At 49.5% G+C, this 18,014-nt stretch overlaps 3 protein-coding genes across 3 annotated transcripts in view; 2 read left to right on the plus strand and 1 right to left on the minus strand.

The window, feature by feature from the left end:
• The first annotated feature begins 2,508 nt into the window (after positions 1-2,508).
• LOC144945234 (centromere protein V-like) lies at positions 2,509-5,183 on the plus strand. The gene is made up of 4 exons (XM_078873594.1): positions 2,509-2,737; positions 3,464-3,533; positions 4,289-4,403; positions 5,044-5,183. Exons 1-4 carry the CDS (start codon positions 2,628-2,630, stop codon positions 5,166-5,168), a joined length of 420 nt encoding a protein of 139 aa, XP_078729720.1. The 5' UTR covers positions 2,509-2,627; the 3' UTR covers positions 5,169-5,183.
• On the minus strand, positions 4,139-11,166 carry PIGL (phosphatidylinositol glycan anchor biosynthesis class L). The gene is made up of 7 exons (XM_078873590.1): positions 10,507-11,166; positions 10,079-10,178; positions 8,499-8,589; positions 8,145-8,212; positions 6,944-6,975; positions 6,697-6,830; positions 4,139-6,221 (listed from the first exon to the last, which is right to left on the minus strand). Exons 1-7 carry the CDS (start codon positions 10,961-10,963, stop codon positions 6,117-6,119), a joined length of 987 nt encoding a protein of 328 aa, XP_078729716.1. The 5' UTR covers positions 10,964-11,166; the 3' UTR covers positions 4,139-6,116.
• LOC144945231 (nuclear receptor corepressor 1-like) overlaps positions 10,776-18,014 on the plus strand; it is a 66,256-nt gene continuing 59,017 nt past the window's right edge. Inside the window, 1 exon segment of the mRNA XM_078873589.1 lies at positions 10,776-10,793. The gene's annotated coding sequence lies outside the window, so the exon portion shown is untranslated.

Below are 18,014 nucleotides of genomic sequence, written 5' to 3' on the forward strand. Positions count from 1 at the left end.
GTGGTGAACAGGTGGTGGTGTTATTTTGTGTTTGTTAAAGGAGTTTTCTTCTATCGCCGCACTTGGGGCCACACTCGTGTCGGTGTTGGCCGTGCTCCTGGGTAGCGACCCGCGGTCTTGGTCGTTGTCAAAACGTAGAATGGAGAGCGACAATCTCCTTCGCGGTCTGCAGCAGCAAGAACAACAACAGCCGCCACCATCGCAATCTTGATTTGAAGCTTGAGGTCGCGCCTTGGCCAGCGAAGGCCGCGTCGCCATGGCAACACCGGCAGCTGTTGCGCATAGCAACCGCGAGCGGTGATAAGCGACGGCATCTGCGGACGTCACATGACGTCATTTCGCTTTTAAAGGCGTAAACGGTGAACGCGACGTTACAAGATGCGGCAATGACGTCACGATCGAACATTCGCGATGACGTCACGTATCTGCGTCCCCCGCCCCCACCCCCTTTCTGGAGTCTCCCCCACGTGACCGCGCTGCCGCAGGGGCGGGTCCGGGTGCGGTCGATTCCGGAGTCGATTCACTGTCCGCGTTATGAAATCGAATCGCGCGTGTCGGTCACATTGCGAGTTCTATTTGAAGCAAGCGCCGCACTCGGCTGGGGTCACGTATCTCCCCGCCAGCCGCTCGAGGCGCGTATCCGCCACGAAGTCACCAGGGATCGAATCGCTTATCCGCCTTGTGAATCCCGAACTTGCGTCGATGCTTGCGACGAAAACAAGAGCCGAGTCGTGACGCCCAAATGTATTCGTAACGAATCGAATCCCCGGCAGAATCTCCGCGGTGAGGCGGGATTAGCTGCAAAAATTGGCGCGAATCGATTCGTTGAGATAAACCCCGCCCACGTGACAATCTGCACAACCTGCATAGAGAATCGCATCTTGACGATTAATCGAATCGCTAAGCCTAACCCCGCCCACGTGACAATCTGCACAACCATCATAGAGAATCATTCTTTGGTTCTTTTCGGTTAAGTCACGTCTAAAAATAAAATAATAAATTAAAATAACATATTACGACGTTTCGATTGCAACACAAGCAATCATCATCAGGTATAAAAGAAATAGCAACAAAAATCTAACTAGAAAACTATAGACAGACATACAAGCAGACAGACATCACAACGGCACACAGAGAGAGGACACAAATCGGCACAAAGAGAGGGGTCGTTTCTGTGACGGTCCCTTAAATATAGAGAGGGGGGGCGGGGACGGAGAGAGGGAGGGGGCAGAGAGAATTAGCATATCAATGAGTGTACGGCAACGTACTGCTGTTGCAAGTAAGATGACAATGTGGAACGGGCACGCAACATTGAAAACGGGCACGCAAAATTGAAAATTAGGAGACAGGCACACGAAAATTAAATAACCTAGCAAAATATCGAAATGTGATGTAATACAACACAGAGAGTCGGTTAACACACAATTAACGCATAGCCTGGTTGATTACGTGTTTCAAAATGTGCTAAGTTAGAATTTTAAGTGTGAAAATTCCAAAGAGAGGACACAGGCAGAGAGAACAAATAGCCAGAAAGAAAAAGGATAAGCTTAAAACTTCCCCGTAGAAGTGGTTCAATCTTAATTTAGGAGCTTTCGTGACTGCAGGAATTATTCTCTGTGTTGTATTACATCACATTTCGATATTTTGCTAGGTTATTTAATTTTCGTGTGCCTGTCTCCTAATTTTCAATTTTGCGTGCCCGTTTTCAATGTTGCGTGCCCGTTCCACATTGTCATCTTACTTGCAACAGCAGTACGTTGCCGTACACTCATTGATATGCTAATTCTCTCTGCCCCCTCCCTCTCTCCGTCCCCGCCCCCCCTCTCTATATTTAAGGGACCGTCACAGAAACGACCCCTCTCTTTGTGCCGATTTGTGTCCTCTCTCTGTGTGCCGTTGTGATGTCTGTCTGCTTGTATGTCTGTCTATAGTTTTCTAGTTAGATTTTTGTTGCTATTTCTTTTATACCTGATGATGATTGCTTGTGTTGCAATCGAAACGTCGTAATATGTTATTTTAATTTATTATTTTATTTTTAGACGTGACTTAACCGAAAAGAACCAAAGAATAATTCCTGCAGTCACGAAAGCTCCTAAATTAAGATCATAGAGAATCGTTGAGATAAACCCAATCCACACCCCCACCGCCACGTCACAATCGAGGAGTTCCCCACAACTCTGGCTGTCCGCCTGATGATGCCGGTTGTAATTACGGGCGAGACGTCAGGGTCCCCAGATTGTAAATGTTGTGAATTTGCTCTCAAACACACCGGTGTGCTGTACGAGTAATGAATTGTCATGTTCTGTTTACGTGACAAACCTTACTAAGTGGTCGGGTGGTAGCGGGTTTAACGACACATTTATATATTGACGCGATCTCACCCAAAAACACGCCTCTGTTTTGGACAATATCGAAATCGCGTCTTGACAACGAATCGAATCGCGACAGCCCCACGACCTCGGAATCGAATCGCTGTCGAATTTATAATCCGCACGTGAAGTGGGGAGGAGTTAAAGGGCCGTGGGCGCGCACCCGTCCCAGACCCCCAGAGCCTCGGTGCGGCGGGGAAGGACGACCTCCTCCTCCATCTCCTCCACCACCTCCTCCTTCCTCCTCGTGTGTCCCGCATGGAGGAGCAGGGGGCCGGGCTGGTGCGGCGTCACGAAGGCGGCTGCCACTGCGGCGCCGTGCGCTTCCTCGTGTGGGCGCCGGCTCGCCTCCGCGTCCTCGACTGCACGTGAGGAGCCCCCCACGAGCCCAGAGCCCACGGCGTGAGGAGCCCCCCACGAGCCCAGAGTCCACGGCGTGAGGCCCCCCACGAGGCGTGAGGAGCCCCCCACGAGCCCCGAGCCCACGGCGTGAGGAAGGGTTTTACGAAGTGTAAAAATGAGCGCTTGCTTTTCGTGGGGAATGTAGGAAACAGAATCGATAAGCGGGCAACGTCTCCGCATATCCGTCCCTCCCACATGGAAAACTAAATAAAAGTTAATTTGACACATTCCATCAGCCACGCGGCCTTCTGGGAGTGGAAACATTCAGCAGCTATATAGCACCGGGTCGACACGATCGGATTCCATGCATAGAGTAACATTGTGTGCAAACACATGCGTTGCACGTAACAAATACAAGACCTCAGCGAATGCACAGAACAATACATTCTTGCTCAAGTCAACTTGTTATAACAATGGTCTTAAATCAAATCGGTGTTATTCGCCGATCCATGTATTGCCCGTTTAGGGAAATGCCAAGCATGCGTCTCTCCGTGTTTCTTCGAGATCTTCCCGCCGGATGGCTTTAAAACAACGTTATGCACGGGAAGCCGTGCGCCTTGCGCAAATGTTTGGCCAATGCGTCGCTTGAGTTTGTTGTGGACAAATCGATCACCGCACGGCGACTCACCAGCGGCGCCGTGACCTCTCATCACCGTGACCTCTCATCACCGTGACCTCTCATCACCGTGCAGATGCAGCATTTGCACAAAGAAGCAAAACAGGCACTTCATTGTCCCAGCGTCGCAATTCAAGTTGCTGAAGGTGCGTGCGTTTCACACACTTAACGTTGACCTCCAAAACATTGCTGCACCGCAAAGAATTGTCAGTGTGGCAGGTATCGACGTAAATTACAATTCCTTGCATTTTTTTTAACTTCGTCTCCAAATTAAATTAGCGGTGCAATACCGGCGACTTCACGAGACAACGAAGACGTTTGGATATGTTGCAGCGGCAGCGTGGCCCCGGTGCGTCCAAATAGGCCGTGCACAAACCTCTCGGCTTACGAAAAAAACTTTTCAAAGCGGCCTCGTCGTTGTGCAATGACCGAAAAATTACCCCAAGCCAAAATGCAGCCAAACGGCGATTAGAAAATAAACAAAGGTTTAACACGTAGGCTGTCGCGATATAAATGTGTCGTTAAACCCACCACCACCCGACAAAGCCAATTAGTAAGGTTTGTCAGGCAAACAGAACATGCCAATTCGTTACACAGCAACACCGGTGTGTTGGAGAGCCAAGCCACAGTCCTCAGATTGTAAATGTTGTGGCTTGGCTCTCCAACACACTTAAGTGGACCGAGACCATTATCGTTATACTCACATGCATAGAAACGTATGATTTCGACAAAAACATAAATACAAACAGGATAGGAATGTGATTATTTATTAATCTCATTACTGCGGATTGGTACAATTAACTGCATTGTCTAATGATATTGCTCCGCTTGCAAATTGACTCCCACTTTCACCACACTGACAAATTACTTGTAAATCGCCGCTGCTGTTTTTTTACAACAGGGAGCCGAGAACCTCACAACGTACACATTCAACACGCACGCAGCGAAGCACACCTTCTGCAAGACGTGCGGGGTGCAGAGCTTCTACACGCCACGCTCCAACCCGGACGGCTTTGGTAAGAGGGCATGAGGTGTCACCTGTTGCTGTGCCTGGGAAACCTGCGGTTTTAGCTGTGAAGCACCGATGCCGCCTTCCTTCAGCCACTGGGAAGTGAGATGGCCCAGTGTGCGAGCCGGGGAGCAGGTGAGCTCAGCCGAGCTTCCCACAGCAGCCTCACCGGGTCAATTCGGCATCGAGCTGGTTAAAACTGTGTTTTTGTAGAGCATGGTGGGTGCTATTATTCCAGCCACTTTTGGGACTTGTGACATAATTGGTCGACACGGTAGAGAGAAGAGCATGCAATGTTGTCGCTTCACTTTGGCTCAACTCAAGGATTGTGTTTTTATTTTAATACAGAGGGGCTGAAAATAACAAATGTACATTTTACTTTGGGATAGCCTAACCTAATCCAAACTTGCATTCAAGTTTAAAATTGCTTCCCTCTGACCACAAAGGATACTGAGGGGGAATAGGGCCTGAACCCACGGAGCCACGTGGATGACGGAGCGTGAGGCGACAAGATCGCAGCCGTGCACAAGCGGCCGTAGACTCCTCCTGGGCTAAGGAGTCTATTTGCCACCGGTCATGGGAACGCGACACGAGAGGCAGCAGCGTGCATGAGGAACCCAAAGGCGTTTCCCACTTGTGTTTGGCAGGTGTGATGCCCCACTGTCTGGACCCTGGGACGGTAGACGGTGTCTCCGTGGAGGTATTCGATGGGCAGGAGTGGGAGAAGTCCATGGCTGAGCACGAAGACATCCATCGCAGTTCCCAGGAGTGAATGATCAGCTGTGCAGAGCCCGAGGTGTGACGACATTCACACAAGGTGCTTACGCATACCTCGATCTTGGTAATGCTCTTCGGGTGGTCGGGCGGTTACGGTGGTGCACCCCCAGTTGTGGAACTCCCTACCATGGAGATGAGGCTCTCGATGTGTTTTGGCATCTCTAAATCACGACTCAAAAGCTATACGTGTAAAAAAGGTTTTCCAGAGTTTTGGTCCTCTGGCTATAATTCTGCCACCCAGTTCTCTCTTTAAAAAATGTCATCCTTTCATACACGGCACCTTCAGACTTTTTTGTGAAAGGCACCTAGTAAGTGCAAGTTATTATTAAGTGCCCCCAGCTTGATGTGCAAACAACAAAATGAAGTCACCGTCTTGCATACCGCTATGGCTTTGGATGTAGTCCTGAGCAATCAGTGCATAAAAGGCAACATTTTAAATATCAATCGCCTTGGCCCCTTTTGGAAAAATGTCAAATATTGTTTTGTGTGTGGTTATATATCACACGCAATGATGGTTACAGAAAATTACAGTTATGTTTTTCCTGCAATGCCGGCTTTCAGTGCCAACACTAATTACATTACAAAAATAAACAATTGCAAACCTTGTTCTACAAGTTTTCTGACCTCAAGTGTAATGTTTTGAATCGTCTGACAGTGATTGGAAGACTAGTGTGATCTGCTGGCAGGTCGTGGCATGTCTGTGTGCGGCACTCAGGCAATTATTTTAATACCGCAGCAGCAGTGGCAGGACCCAACTATGTTGTACTGCGAAGACATTTGCCAGACACCCACCAAAGGCTAATACTTTCCAATATTAAAGGTTGGAAAATAAAATGTAGATGTTTCACTGCATTTCACCTGCCAACACCTTGTAATCCAATTGCCCCACCTTAATTATAGATCCTATTTCTCTTAGATTTGGGGGCGTAACTTGTATCGGAGTTCACAAACCATCTTCGGAGAAGGTGTTGATGAGCATGTACCGAGAGAAGACAATGTAGAGGTAGCGAAACCACACCAGCTGGCTGCGATGGCGTCTCATCGCCTGCTGCAACACAAGCGAGTGGCATCGTGAAGCCGACGGCACCCGCATGATGACCGCACTATTGCACGGGATGCACTTCGGTCACGCAGGCCGTCTCACGCAAGTTGGCCATTTCATTATACAGTAAAATCTCATTACATCATACGCTGTGGGGACCCTGTATTTTTGTGCATTAATGTGAAAGTACTTTAATCGGAAATGGCTAGAAATATTACAAAAGATGACGACAGAAAGCTTTTTATGGTATCTGTCAGTGGTTGTCATTGTTCTAAACTACAATGACTCGTACGTTGTTTTTTTTACCTTTCGTGCAGAAAATCAGCCAAGAATGTTAATCTGACGGACCCTTAAAACGGGATATCGCTACCGGTATAAGGCTCCGCTTGTTTATTCGCCCGTTACACAGGCATTTCGTGAAATTGCCGCGTTGGTAAAACTAAGTCCAGTTGCGGTGGAAAAAGCAGGGTCGGTGACTTACCAGGCCTATCTCGTACTCGTCCAGAGAAGCGAGACAAACGAGCGCCTGTGACCGCAGCACGCTGAGGGGCAGGTCCATGATGGAGACATACTTCCTCAGCAGTGAGACGCTCTGCAGGTACAGTGTGCGGCAGCCTGCGGGTGTACGGTCCGACGGAGATCATGAAGACAGAGATCATGAGACACCTGGATTGCGAAGATTAGACGCCCAAGACTGAAATGCGCATGTGGTATTTAAAACCATTTACCTGGAGGAAGTCTCTTCTCAGACTGCAGATTCCTAAAAAAACAAAAGACCAGTTTATTTCAGTACTTCGCCTTGTAATCATTAACTTGTCAACCACGTTACCTTGATGTCAACTCGAGTTTAACTTCTATTTATAATGCCGGCAACGTCACAAACCAATGCAGCGATTCAGACAGCAAACTCCAGGCGTGTAATGGTTCACTGTCTCTGCATTTCGATGAATTGTCACCATTCCAGGAAGCACATAAACAATCGATTAGGTCCATAATACATGATTTTTGGGTTAGATCGCGTAAATATATAAAAGTGTCGTTAAACTCGCCACCACCCGACACAGCCAATTATTAAGGTTTGTCACGTAAACAGAACATGCCAATGCGTTACTAGTACAGTATACCGGTGTGTTGAAGAGCAAAGCCACAACATTTACAATCTGAGTGATGTTTCGCCAGTAATGACAACTATCTAAATCAGGCAATAGCCATATTTGTGGAGAAATCCTCCCTTTTCGTTACTTACATAGAGGGAGAGATGTGATGACGTTAATTGTGTGCCCTTCTTGCGCGAAGTAGGGGTGGATCTCAGTTGTAATTACTGGAAAAACGTCGTACTCAGATTTAAATGTTGTGGCTTTGCTCTTCAACACACCGGTGTGCTGTACTAGTAACGAATTAGCATGTTCTGTTTACGTGACAAACCTCACTAATTGGCTGTCGGGTGGTGGCAGGTTTAACGACACATTTATGCGATCGAACCCAAAAAACCTGTATTATGGATGATATTGGTCGCGAAAGCCTACGTGTTAAATTGATTAGGTCTTAGTTCATACTGTCTTGTCTGTACTGTTAGAGTAACGGTTTGCAAGGATTGTTTTGGACTATTTATTATCATTACTTTTTTGTCTGTACTGTCTTTTTCCACTGTTTTGTCTCATTCATCCCATTAGCCTGGAAGAAAAATCTGTGGACAACTGACAAGGTCAGCTTGTGTGCGAAAGCGGGACGGATTTTAGCATCGCAAGACCACGAGGTATGGTATTAATGTAGGGGGGAGTCCTTCATCCAGTAGTGGATAGATCGGCCCCAATGATGGTGAATGGATTTTTTGCATGCTGCTCAAGCATCCGATCTTGTAAACCGTGACACTGACAATGTTCGCGGCTCGGTGCGAGGCCTTGGTGAGCGGGAGACGGTAAGACTCACCTGAGTGCGTGGTAAACGGAGATGTGGTTGGCATGTCCACTCACTCCTTCCGCGTCAAACGTCAGCACCTGCCCGATCACACCCCCCACCCCCCCCCCCCGGTAGGGACACGTTACGTTTTGGGGGCTGGCATAATGTAAATTACGTTAGGAATTATATTTCGAGCACTGGGTTGCTGAAACGCTTTCCGCACCATGTTCCATGACCCTAGCAGGAATTACTTTCAACAACCAAATCTCAGGTGGACGGCGACATCGACAAACGAAAAAACCGTGCGCCGCTGATATCGAAAACTGTTGCATCTTACAGATTCGGATCGAGAATCGTAGAGAGTGCAAAAACTTGTCGACTCACCAAGCCGATGTTGTGCTTCTCCACATGCTGCAGTATGATGTCAGCCACCAGGCTACTGTCCCAGGTCACCTGTGGATCGTCCGGCAGCTCGCTAAACACAACGCCACGAAGCAATGCATACGCGTACTCATTGTGCACCGTTTCAAATTAAACAGCACACAGCAGGAAAAAACATGTCGCTTCACACAGAACCTACATTTGACATCGTGTTCTCAAGCTGCAGGGCAGCAAGAGAGAGGAGTTACTTTTCCTTTTGTGGGCACCTGTGGTATACCATGGTGAAGTGTATAAATTTATGTGGTATTTGATGGTGTATTGAAGTGGTAAGGTGAGGTTAGGGGCCGTCCATAAATGACGTCACGTACCTGGGGGGAGGTCAGACATTTGTGACGTTGTGTGACGAGGGGGGGGGGTTTGAGAAACGTGACGTCACATCAAAATGCGCAACTTTACATTAATATAGGCAACACATTCTACTTAATTAAATAGACTTTTTAATAAATATTTCTCCTCCAACAGAGTGCAGCGAAATAAATACGCCCTACAATGACAATAGTTTAAAGCGATTTGAAGCATGTTTTATTTTGGGAGGGGGGCGGGGGGCAGAGAGCTTTGTGACGTCATATTTGAGGGGGGGTCTGACTTTTTGTGACGCCGTGTGACGAGGGGGGGTCAAAAATCGTCCAAAATCGCGTGACGTCATTTATGGACGGCCTCTTATCCAAGTGGTGAGGGTGGTGCAACTGAGGTGAGTGGGTATCTGCGGCATATGGCATACGGTGTAGTGCAGTGAGGTGGGTGACGTGTATGATGGTGTGAGGAGGGTATCTGTGTCGTCTGATCACGTGGTTGGTGATCGTGCCATCTGGTGAGCGTATTATACAGGGTGTTTCAAAGAGATGGACCCGATTTGAAATCGCGATATCTCTGCAACCACGAACCGCCCATGAATCAAACTCTTCCCACTTGAAAGAGCGGGGCATAGAGTTTCAAATGATTACCGCGAGATGTCTCTCCCAGCGCACAAACAGCCCCTAGCCTCAGTCATTCGCAATATGGTGACCCCACAACACACAAGGCGTTTTGCCTTTTGCAGTTCAGCAAGACTGAATTCGTAATTGCGGTGCAGCGTGCGTTTCAACGGCGTTTTGGCATTGATCCGCCAATGTCAAAGAGCATGGTGGCACAAAAGACCGTGTTTTTGTGCCACCATTAGCAACTAATCTGGATGACCTCAAAAACAGAATCACGGCAGCGGTGACTTCAGTGGAAGAAGACACTTTGAGAGGCGTTTGGGACGAATTCAACTATCGTTTCGTTGTCCGTACAGCAGATGGAGGGCACAGAGAGCATTTATAAAATGCTTAGTAAAACTTGATAACTCATTAAACCGTTTGTAACTTTTCGTGTAATTATAACATGTTGCCATCGTGAAATATATGGCTTTGAAATCGGGTCCATCTTTTTGAAACGCGCTGTATGTTGGTCAGGATATCCGTGTAATATGACGACGATGCAGTGACGACGATGCAGTGGCGACGAGGTGAGTGTGGGCACGTGGGGGGGGGGGGGGGGGTCACCTGCGATCCACGACCGTGACCCGGGAGTTTGGAATGCCCAGGACCCGGCAGCTCTCTCGCAGCTCCTTCTCACGCAGGTTTCCCTGGTTGTAAAAGTTGCCTGTTGGACACCATCACCACCACCACCACAATCAACAATGGTAAGCACCCTGCAGCCACTCACCAGCATCGCCTACAGCTCCAGGTGCTGATAGTGGGCCGGGATCAAATTGAAGAGGCAGATGACTTCGGATTTGCAGTGCTTTTGGTAAACCGAACGGGGGGCAGTGCCATTGCCAATGCGCCAAGAGCAGCGGCCCCCCAACACGTGTTCCGCGAGGCGATACTGCAGGAGGAGTTTAGAGTGACTTGCGAGGTGACGTCCGCACGGAGAGACCTTCACCCAGCAGTGGATAGACCATGACCAGCCGGGACGAAAGATTACTCACCCGTGGAGAGGCAGAGGAGGTGCGCGGCTCTGCTGGAGTGACGCAGCCGCTGTATCGCCGGCGAGAAGAAGAGGCACTCGTCATCTGGATGCGCTGTCACCAGCAGCAGTGCGGGGTCCACAGGGTTATTGTGGTGGTGGCGGAGGTGGCGGTATGTCACCACGAAGGCCAGCAGCGCCACCAGGGCCACGAGCCCCAGCAAGGCACCCACCGGCACCAGCACCAGGGGCCACGGGACGAGGAGCCACGTGAGCCGTGTGAGCAGGGCGACGTGGAGACACCAAGAGGTGAGCAACGTGTACACCGAAGAGGCGAGGAACAGCACCATGAAGAACGAGACCAATAGCAGGAGCCACGAGGCGAGGGGTCTCGCGGAATCCACGAGCGGCGTCATCAGGCCCAGCAGGACCCCTTCCACACCCAGGATGGCCACGACCAGCGGGGATTGATGCCGCATGGCGCAGAATGATGATGATGGTGGTTCGACAATGTTTATCTTGCGGAATAAACCTCCAGTCTGCGCGAGAGCAAGGTCGCACGCGTCTCCGGAGTCACCACAGCCGGGTTTTGGACCGGCTCGTCACCGGCGCGTCACCGGCTCGCGCCCCGGTTCGAGCCGAGACCCAGGGCCTTGGGCCCGCTCTGAATGAGCTCGGCCGGTCGTCCTGGGACCCCCCCCCTCCCTCGACACGCCCACCAGACCTTTGCTCGTTCACTATTGGCGGAGAACCGCGGGTCCGCGCCCGCCAATGGGAAGCTCGCATGCGGGGTTAGCCCCGCCTCCTTCCCCCTCTCCCTCACGCCCGCCCCTCTCACCCGCCCCTCTCCTCCCTTACCCCTCCCCCTCTCACCCGCCCCTCTCCTCCTCCCCTCTCACCCTCTCCCCTCTCACCCACCCCTCCTCCTGCCCCCTCTCACCCGCCCCTCTCCTCCACCTCCTTCTCCTCCACGCCCATTTAACCTTTGCGCTTGCCCTATTGGCTGAGGGGCGCGGGGCAGCGCCGCCAATGGGAAGCGCGCATGCGGCGCAAGGCCCGCCCCCGGCGCGCATGCGCAGTGACGCCCCCCGAGAGGCCTCTTCTGCAAGATGGCGGCCGCGGCCCGGGGCCTCGTCGCGGCGATTCCGTGAGGGGAGCGCGGTAAGCGGCGACCCCACACGGGGCCCACAGGGGGCCCACAGGGGACCCCACGGCGACCCTCCCCGCGTGGCCGCAGGGCTCCATCTCGCGGTGCGTGGCCGTGGGGGGTGAGGGCGATTACGCGCAGGCTGACTGCGGAGCGCTGCGCGGCCCCTGTCCGCCCCCTTGCTGCTGCTGCTGTTGGGTGACATCCGGAGCGGTGCGGGGTGAGACCAGGGCCCTGTGACCCCTGGACCGTGGCCCTGACACCCCGCTCTTAAATTGGTCCCGGGACACCGAACCCCGGTCTCCAGAAGCCTGTCCGTAGCGTTAGGTCCATGGAATCCCAGATGTTGATCACCTGCGTCCCTTGACCCAGACTCGCGTTTCCTCTGTCTCTGAACCCCGCAGCGGCTCGTCCCCCTCTGCTACCGTCGGTTCCTCGGCTCGAGATCCCCGACCTCAGATCATCGAGCCCAGATGGCTGTCTCTCTACCCCACACCCTGGTCCCCAAGGTCCACAGACTGCCCCCGCCACCCAACCCCTTATGTTATTCCTGTGCTTCCGAAGCACGGATTTCCCTTGTCAAAATATCCGGACAACTGGCCAAACGGGGTCATTCGTCTCACGAATAAAATCCACTCAATGTCTCTGGAACCCGGACCTCACACCCCGTACCCATTGCCCCTGGTTCCTGTGGCGGAGCCTCAGCGGCCCCCGGGGTCGCGGTGGCCTTGGGGGGCCTTGTGTGTACGCGTTGTTTGGCGGTTGTGTTTGGTCACGGAGATGTCACCCGCGCGGGGCCTCCAGGAGGAGTTCGGTGGCCGTTATAGGGTCGTGGCCGTTATAGGGTCGTGGCCGTTATAGGGCCGCCCGTTTGGGCTCCACTACTCCCTCGGTCTTCGGCCCCGAACGTGTGTGGAGGGGGAGTCCCCTTTCCGGGATCAGCCAGGTTCCGTCGACGCCAGCGTTGTTTGCCGCGCTCTGTTAATGGGTATTGGGCTGCGGGTTCTGTTAAGGGCTGCGAGGTGGGCACGATATATCAGTATAGCAGTGGATTGAATCCATCTGTGCGGAGCTTTGGGTGTCGCCCCATTGTGGCCTCGTATCTTGGTAAATAAAGCATATGATTATGATGATGTCGTGCACTTGCGGGTGTTTACCCCGCTGTGTAGCAGAAGGGCGGTGATATGCCCCGCTTAGTGCTGGAACAATGGAATATATCAGCAGGGCCTGGATGCTGTGTAACGCTCTCTTCCACAGCAGATTGGCACGCAGAAGGGTCCCAAGAATCACCATTGTCCTCTTACTATGATCCTTCTGGTCACAGTGCTTTAAAATCTTGAAAGCAGCGTGGATGTCTGCAGTGTCTTGTAGGGACATTTCGACTGCAGTCCTGACTGCAGTCTGATGGGCAGTGCAGCAAAACGCGGCTGTCAGTGCCCGTGTGTTGTGAGAGGCTGCTGTGTGTGCCTGTGATGAGCTTGCAGAAATGCTCATCGTCCAAGTGCTCACTTGTTTATTTTCTGAGGAGTGTGACAATGACAAGGGAGGAAGTTGGTTATTTGCAGTGGAAGAGAAGGTATTTTGTCAGTATCACGTTTAGTAGGTAGGATAGCACATATAGCTGGCAATGTTTTCATAACAGGTGTATTTAAAGGTATATTTGGAGCAATCATTAGCTGTGTGATGTATTAAGCAATCATTCCCCAATTTCCAGTCATAAAAAAACATGCATTTACCTACTATGATTTTTCACAGTTCAGATATATTGCATGTTTTAACAAATACCGTATTATTTTCTTTGTTTTGTGTTCGGTAACACAGTGCTGCCAACCGAAATTAAACCATCACAAAACATACCACGTTGCACCCAACACCATATCACACCTGAACCTCATCACCACCACAACCACGCATCACTTGGGCTTGTTAAACAAATGCCGTCATCTGCAAAGTATGCAGACGTAAGCTTCTGTCTACCGTGAGACATGGGACCAAGAAGCCTCATCCTCACATGAAAGGGCTCCCGATTCACTTGAAGGGCTGTAGCATAGTGGCAGTGGAGGTCGATTCGCCGCCTTAATTGGCCTGGTGACTTCTTTCGATAGCACCTAATGCGTGGGTTGCTTTTGAGAGCCATATTGTATACCAGTGCGTTGTGTACGTGCCAGTGTTATAACAGATGGTATTATTTGCTGTATTGTTGCAACAACATTTACAACAACATTATCTGTCAGTACGACCTGGCCTGTGCATCAAATGGACCTTGAAAACAAGTGTGCGAGTTTAAGGATTCATTAACAGTTTCCCAGATGTCCTCTGTGAAGTACTCAATCGTTGGACAGTGGCCTGGTACGGTTGAAGAAGGGATGTAATTTTTAAAGGAGTCTTGAGTAGCGGTCATCACTGAAGGAATGACATGGTTGAGATGGTGGTGGGATGAGGGCTTCTGCAGCAGTGAGCAGCACGTGCTGGTGTTGTTGTTGCAGTGTGTACGTGCACGTGACTGCGGTGCCATGGTCTTCTTAAGTGATGTATGTGGCTGGTAGCTTGCAACTCGACAAGGGAGTTGCTCGTTTTTCGCCGATTTAATTGACCGAAACATGCGTCAACGCGTGCAGTTTGCTTGGTGCAATCGAAAAGCTTTGCCGAATCTGACCACATCTCCTTTCCACAATTTAACCCATTATTTCAAGGTTACAGTAATTGGAAGTGTAGAGTAATTGCATGGTATTTGCATTTGGTGGGATATTTGGCCTTGTTTAAGACCCCGTGTGAACCCTAGGTCTTGTGGGAAAATGCCTGCACGTGAAACGGCCTTGTATGAATACAGAGAATTTTGATGCTTTGGCCAGTGCTGCGAGCATGATTTATTTACCCATTTTACTTCTACAGTTACCCTCCCTTAATTGGTGAGTGCCACTGTCCAATAAAAAAGTGAGGATAAGTGTTCACTGTCAAGCGAAATGGGATTCTTAGCATTAGTGAGTATCGCAGGCGAGTGAAGAGCATTTGAATGTGGGAAAATGTGTTTGTAAAAAATAATCAGGTTTTGAGTCAAGTCAGGATTGTATTTTACTCAAGTGGTAGTTGGATGTCTCTTTGTATATGTTTCTGTGTACATGGGCTCAGCACTATGTGTCGGTTATTAACATTATTCCTGGAAATAAATGACTCACAGATGAATTTAACTTCCTGAGCTCAATGTTACATTCTTCAAATCAGACGTGTAGCATTGAATTTGGTTACATTTGTATGGATACACTCTGTACAGTGGGTTCTCATAACCTCGGCAGTAACTAGCGGCCACTACATTCATTCGGCACAATGTTAAAAATAGAATTGATTCTTGAATCGGAATTGCGACCCTGAATTCGAAACAATTTATCAAATTGAGGTGGAGGGGAGGCGTTGAATCGTTCCACCTTTAATAACTCCATTTAAAATCCATTTACTTTCTCTTGCTAAACAGAAAGACGTCGTTTGGTGAAAAGGTCATCTGATATTTGAGGAAGCGCTGTTGGTCAATTAAAAAAAAATTTGACATTCATTTGACAATGACGGGTTTTTTTCTTCTTAAAATTTGTATCGATAGAATCAGCTTGTGTGCAGGCGCTCAGTGGGTTGTTACATCGCAGGAGCATGTGAGATGGCGGGCATACTTTTGGGGCTTTTATCCAGCAGTGGATTGACTATGGATAATATTTTTAATAACCCTTGGTACGTACAGTCACATAAGTATTTATTGTGCGTCCGTACTTTGGTAATATTTGTTAGCTGGGAAATCGTGAATCTAAAACATGGAATTTGATTTTGCAAAATAAGCATGTTGCCATTTTTAAAGATGTATACACACTTTGAAGTGTAACTAAAATGTTTAATATTACCATTCCAAGGCCAACTTGTACTACTGTCATGATTGTTTATGATGTAGTCAAGCACAGTGTAAGTTTTTCCATGTCTAGAACGAGTGAATATCCTTGAGCTCCCCAGTGAGTGGTGGTTTGTTATGATTTTTGACCTGGCTGGCTCTTAGCCAGCTCCAAAAGAGATTGCTTCAAAGGTTGTCATTCACGCAGCCCTTGGGCAGTTCTAGAAGTAGGTTCCCCTGAGAATTTAAGCTCTAATTAAGGTCCCATTTCGTTTGACGTCATGACCAAGCAAACATGCTTAAATGGTAAGTTACAAAAGCACCTAGAGATGGATTCCTGGCACGTACAGTGTGACGTATCAGCCAGGAGGCGCAATCTTATTTGATGAAGCCAAAAGCGGTTGCTACTTTTAGAACTGTTTATTTACAGTCAAGTGTTACGTAACATTTTTTTTTATAACACATTCAAACAATTGTCGTCAAAGTTGTGGCCTTGCTTTCAGTTAAGCCATCAAAGGTACAGAGCCGATTATTAAATGTCCAGGCTGCTGTACCCCTTGCAGGTCATACGTCATCTGCACAATAAGTTGTGGAATCTGGCAAAAGGAAGGAAGCGATGGTGACGTGTGGTGGCATTGGTGTTATTGTTTGTGGTGACCTTTTGACCTGAGGCACAAGGGTGGTTAATGACGTTTCCAACAATGATAATAATTAATAATGGGTTTCTGGAAACCAGTTTATCTGGGCTTGGAGTAAGTAAAAGGGCCATTATTTTACAATCATTGTTTAATTTATTAGATTTCACAGACATCTGATCCAGTGCTCTGGAGTCCAGGGTTGGTGGATAACGTCGATTTGTAGTGCCCCCCAACCCCCCTCCAAACATATCTCAAGTGTGGGATCCTCTCGAAATGTTTTTCTGTGTTTTGGCGGTGACGAACGTCGTCGTGAGACGTCACGCATCCTGCTGCAAACCAGGCCGGGAGTGAGAGTGGTACGTGTGTACGTACGTACGTGCGTGCGTCCCGAAGCCTTTACGCTCATAATGTTTGTGGCCTCGACGGAAAGGCAGTCGCCTAGCAACATCCGAGCCCATGGCACAAGCAGGCGGGCGTGGGAGGCGGGTGGGGGGTGTTGCGCCATTATTTATTTTATTTCATTGTAAACAATGCGACACTTCTCAACACCATATCCACACACATCTCGAGCACTTACGGCTGTTGTGTTTATAACAACGCCTCGAGGCTCGGAATGTAATGATATCTGCCAAACGGTCTTCCACGAAGAGCTGCGATAATGCGCCCGTGTTAGGTTTTAATAAAATGTATAAGAATGCACATATTGACTGGCTTAAATGTCCAGCTCGCCGCTGTAGGGTGTGTACACATACCGCGAAGAGTAATCTCTTAGAAACATCATTCCTGTGTTTTTGGATTTCCTGGTGGAAAAATGGAACGGAGGCCCATGAAATGTAGGCCAGGCAATGAAATAATGGGTCGGGGAGCACGGGTGAATTGTGAGGGCAAGCCGCAGGGTGGGTACCCTCGTCTCCGTGTCAACCTCGTAAAGGAGGCCTGGATGCAGGGTGTGTACTGTGAGCGTTGGTGTAGGACTGGTGAAGGAGACATAGGGTATGTGTGCGCTGTGTGTGTTCGTATCGGTCTGAAGGAGAAGACACTGTGTGTTCCCTCTGTGTCGGAGTGAGACTGGTGAAGGAGAGTCGGTGTGCGTTGTGAGTGTTGGTGTGCCCTGTGTATTGGAGTGAGACCAGTGAAGGACAAAGGGTGTGCGCTGTGTGTTTGGTGTGGGTCTGAAGGAGGAGACAAGGTGTGTGCCTTGTGTGTTGGTGTGAGACCAGTGAAGGAAGACTGGATGTGTGTGCTGTGAGTGTCGTTGTGGGTCTGAAGGAGACACGGTGTGTGGTGTGTTGTGGTGGGTTTAGTGAAAGAGACAGTCTATGTAATGTCAGTGGTGGGATGGGTCTGGTGAAGGACAAAGGGTGTGCGTTGTGGGTGGTGGTGTGGGTCTGATGAAGTAGACACTGTGTATGCTCTTTGTGTGTTGCTGTGGGGCCGGTGAAGAAGATTGGGTGTGCCCTGTGTGTTGGTGTGAGACTAGTGAAGGAGACTGGGTGTTTGTCGGTGTGGGTCTGATGAAGGGGAGCGGTTATTTTCTGTGATTGTTGGGTGATTAAGGAGAACAGGAGTGTGCGTTGGATGATAAAGCAGACCGCGTGTGTGTTGAGTGTTGGGTGGTAAAGAAAACGGTGTGTTATGAGTGTGTATGTGTATCTGGTGAAGAGGACAGGGTGTGTATTCTGAGTGTCGATGTAGATCCAATGATGTCGAGCGGAGGGTGTGTGCTGTGAGTGTTGATGTGGAACCAGTGACGGAGCCAGGGTATGTATATTTCTATTGTCGGTATTGGTTTGATGAAGAAGACTGTGTGTACTGTGCGTTTTGGGAAGCATGTGTGCTACGAGTGACTGAGAAAGGAAAAATGGTGTGTGCTGGGT

Source organism: Lampetra fluviatilis, chromosome 37 (genome assembly GCF_964198595.1).
Source record: "Lampetra fluviatilis chromosome 37, kcLamFluv1.1, whole genome shotgun sequence".
Taxonomy (NCBI): Eukaryota; Metazoa; Chordata; class Hyperoartia; order Petromyzontiformes; family Petromyzontidae; genus Lampetra; species Lampetra fluviatilis.

Coding starts and splice junctions, on each gene's coding strand:
- LOC144945234 (XM_078873594.1), top strand. CDS start 2,628: ATGGAGGAGCAGGGGGCCGGGCTGGTGCGGCGTCACGAAGGCGGCTGC. Junction 2,738..3,463: donor CTCCGCGTCCTCGACTGCAC/GTGAGGAGCCCC, acceptor ATCACCGTGCAG/ATGCAGCATTTGCACAAAGA. Junction 3,534..4,288: donor CGCAATTCAAGTTGCTGAAG/GTGCGTGCGTTT, acceptor TTTTTACAACAG/GGAGCCGAGAACCTCACAAC.
- PIGL (XM_078873590.1), bottom strand. CDS start 10,963: ATGCGGCATCAATCCCCGCTGGTCGTGGCCATCCTGGGTGTGGAAGGG. Junction 6,831..6,943: donor TGAGAAGAGACTTCCTCCAG/GTAAATGGTTTT, acceptor GTACACCCGCAG/GCTGCCGCACACTGTACCTG. Junction 6,222..6,696: donor ACGAGTACGAGATAGGCCTG/GTAAGTCACCGA, acceptor CTTGTGTTGCAG/CAGGCGATGAGACGCCATCG.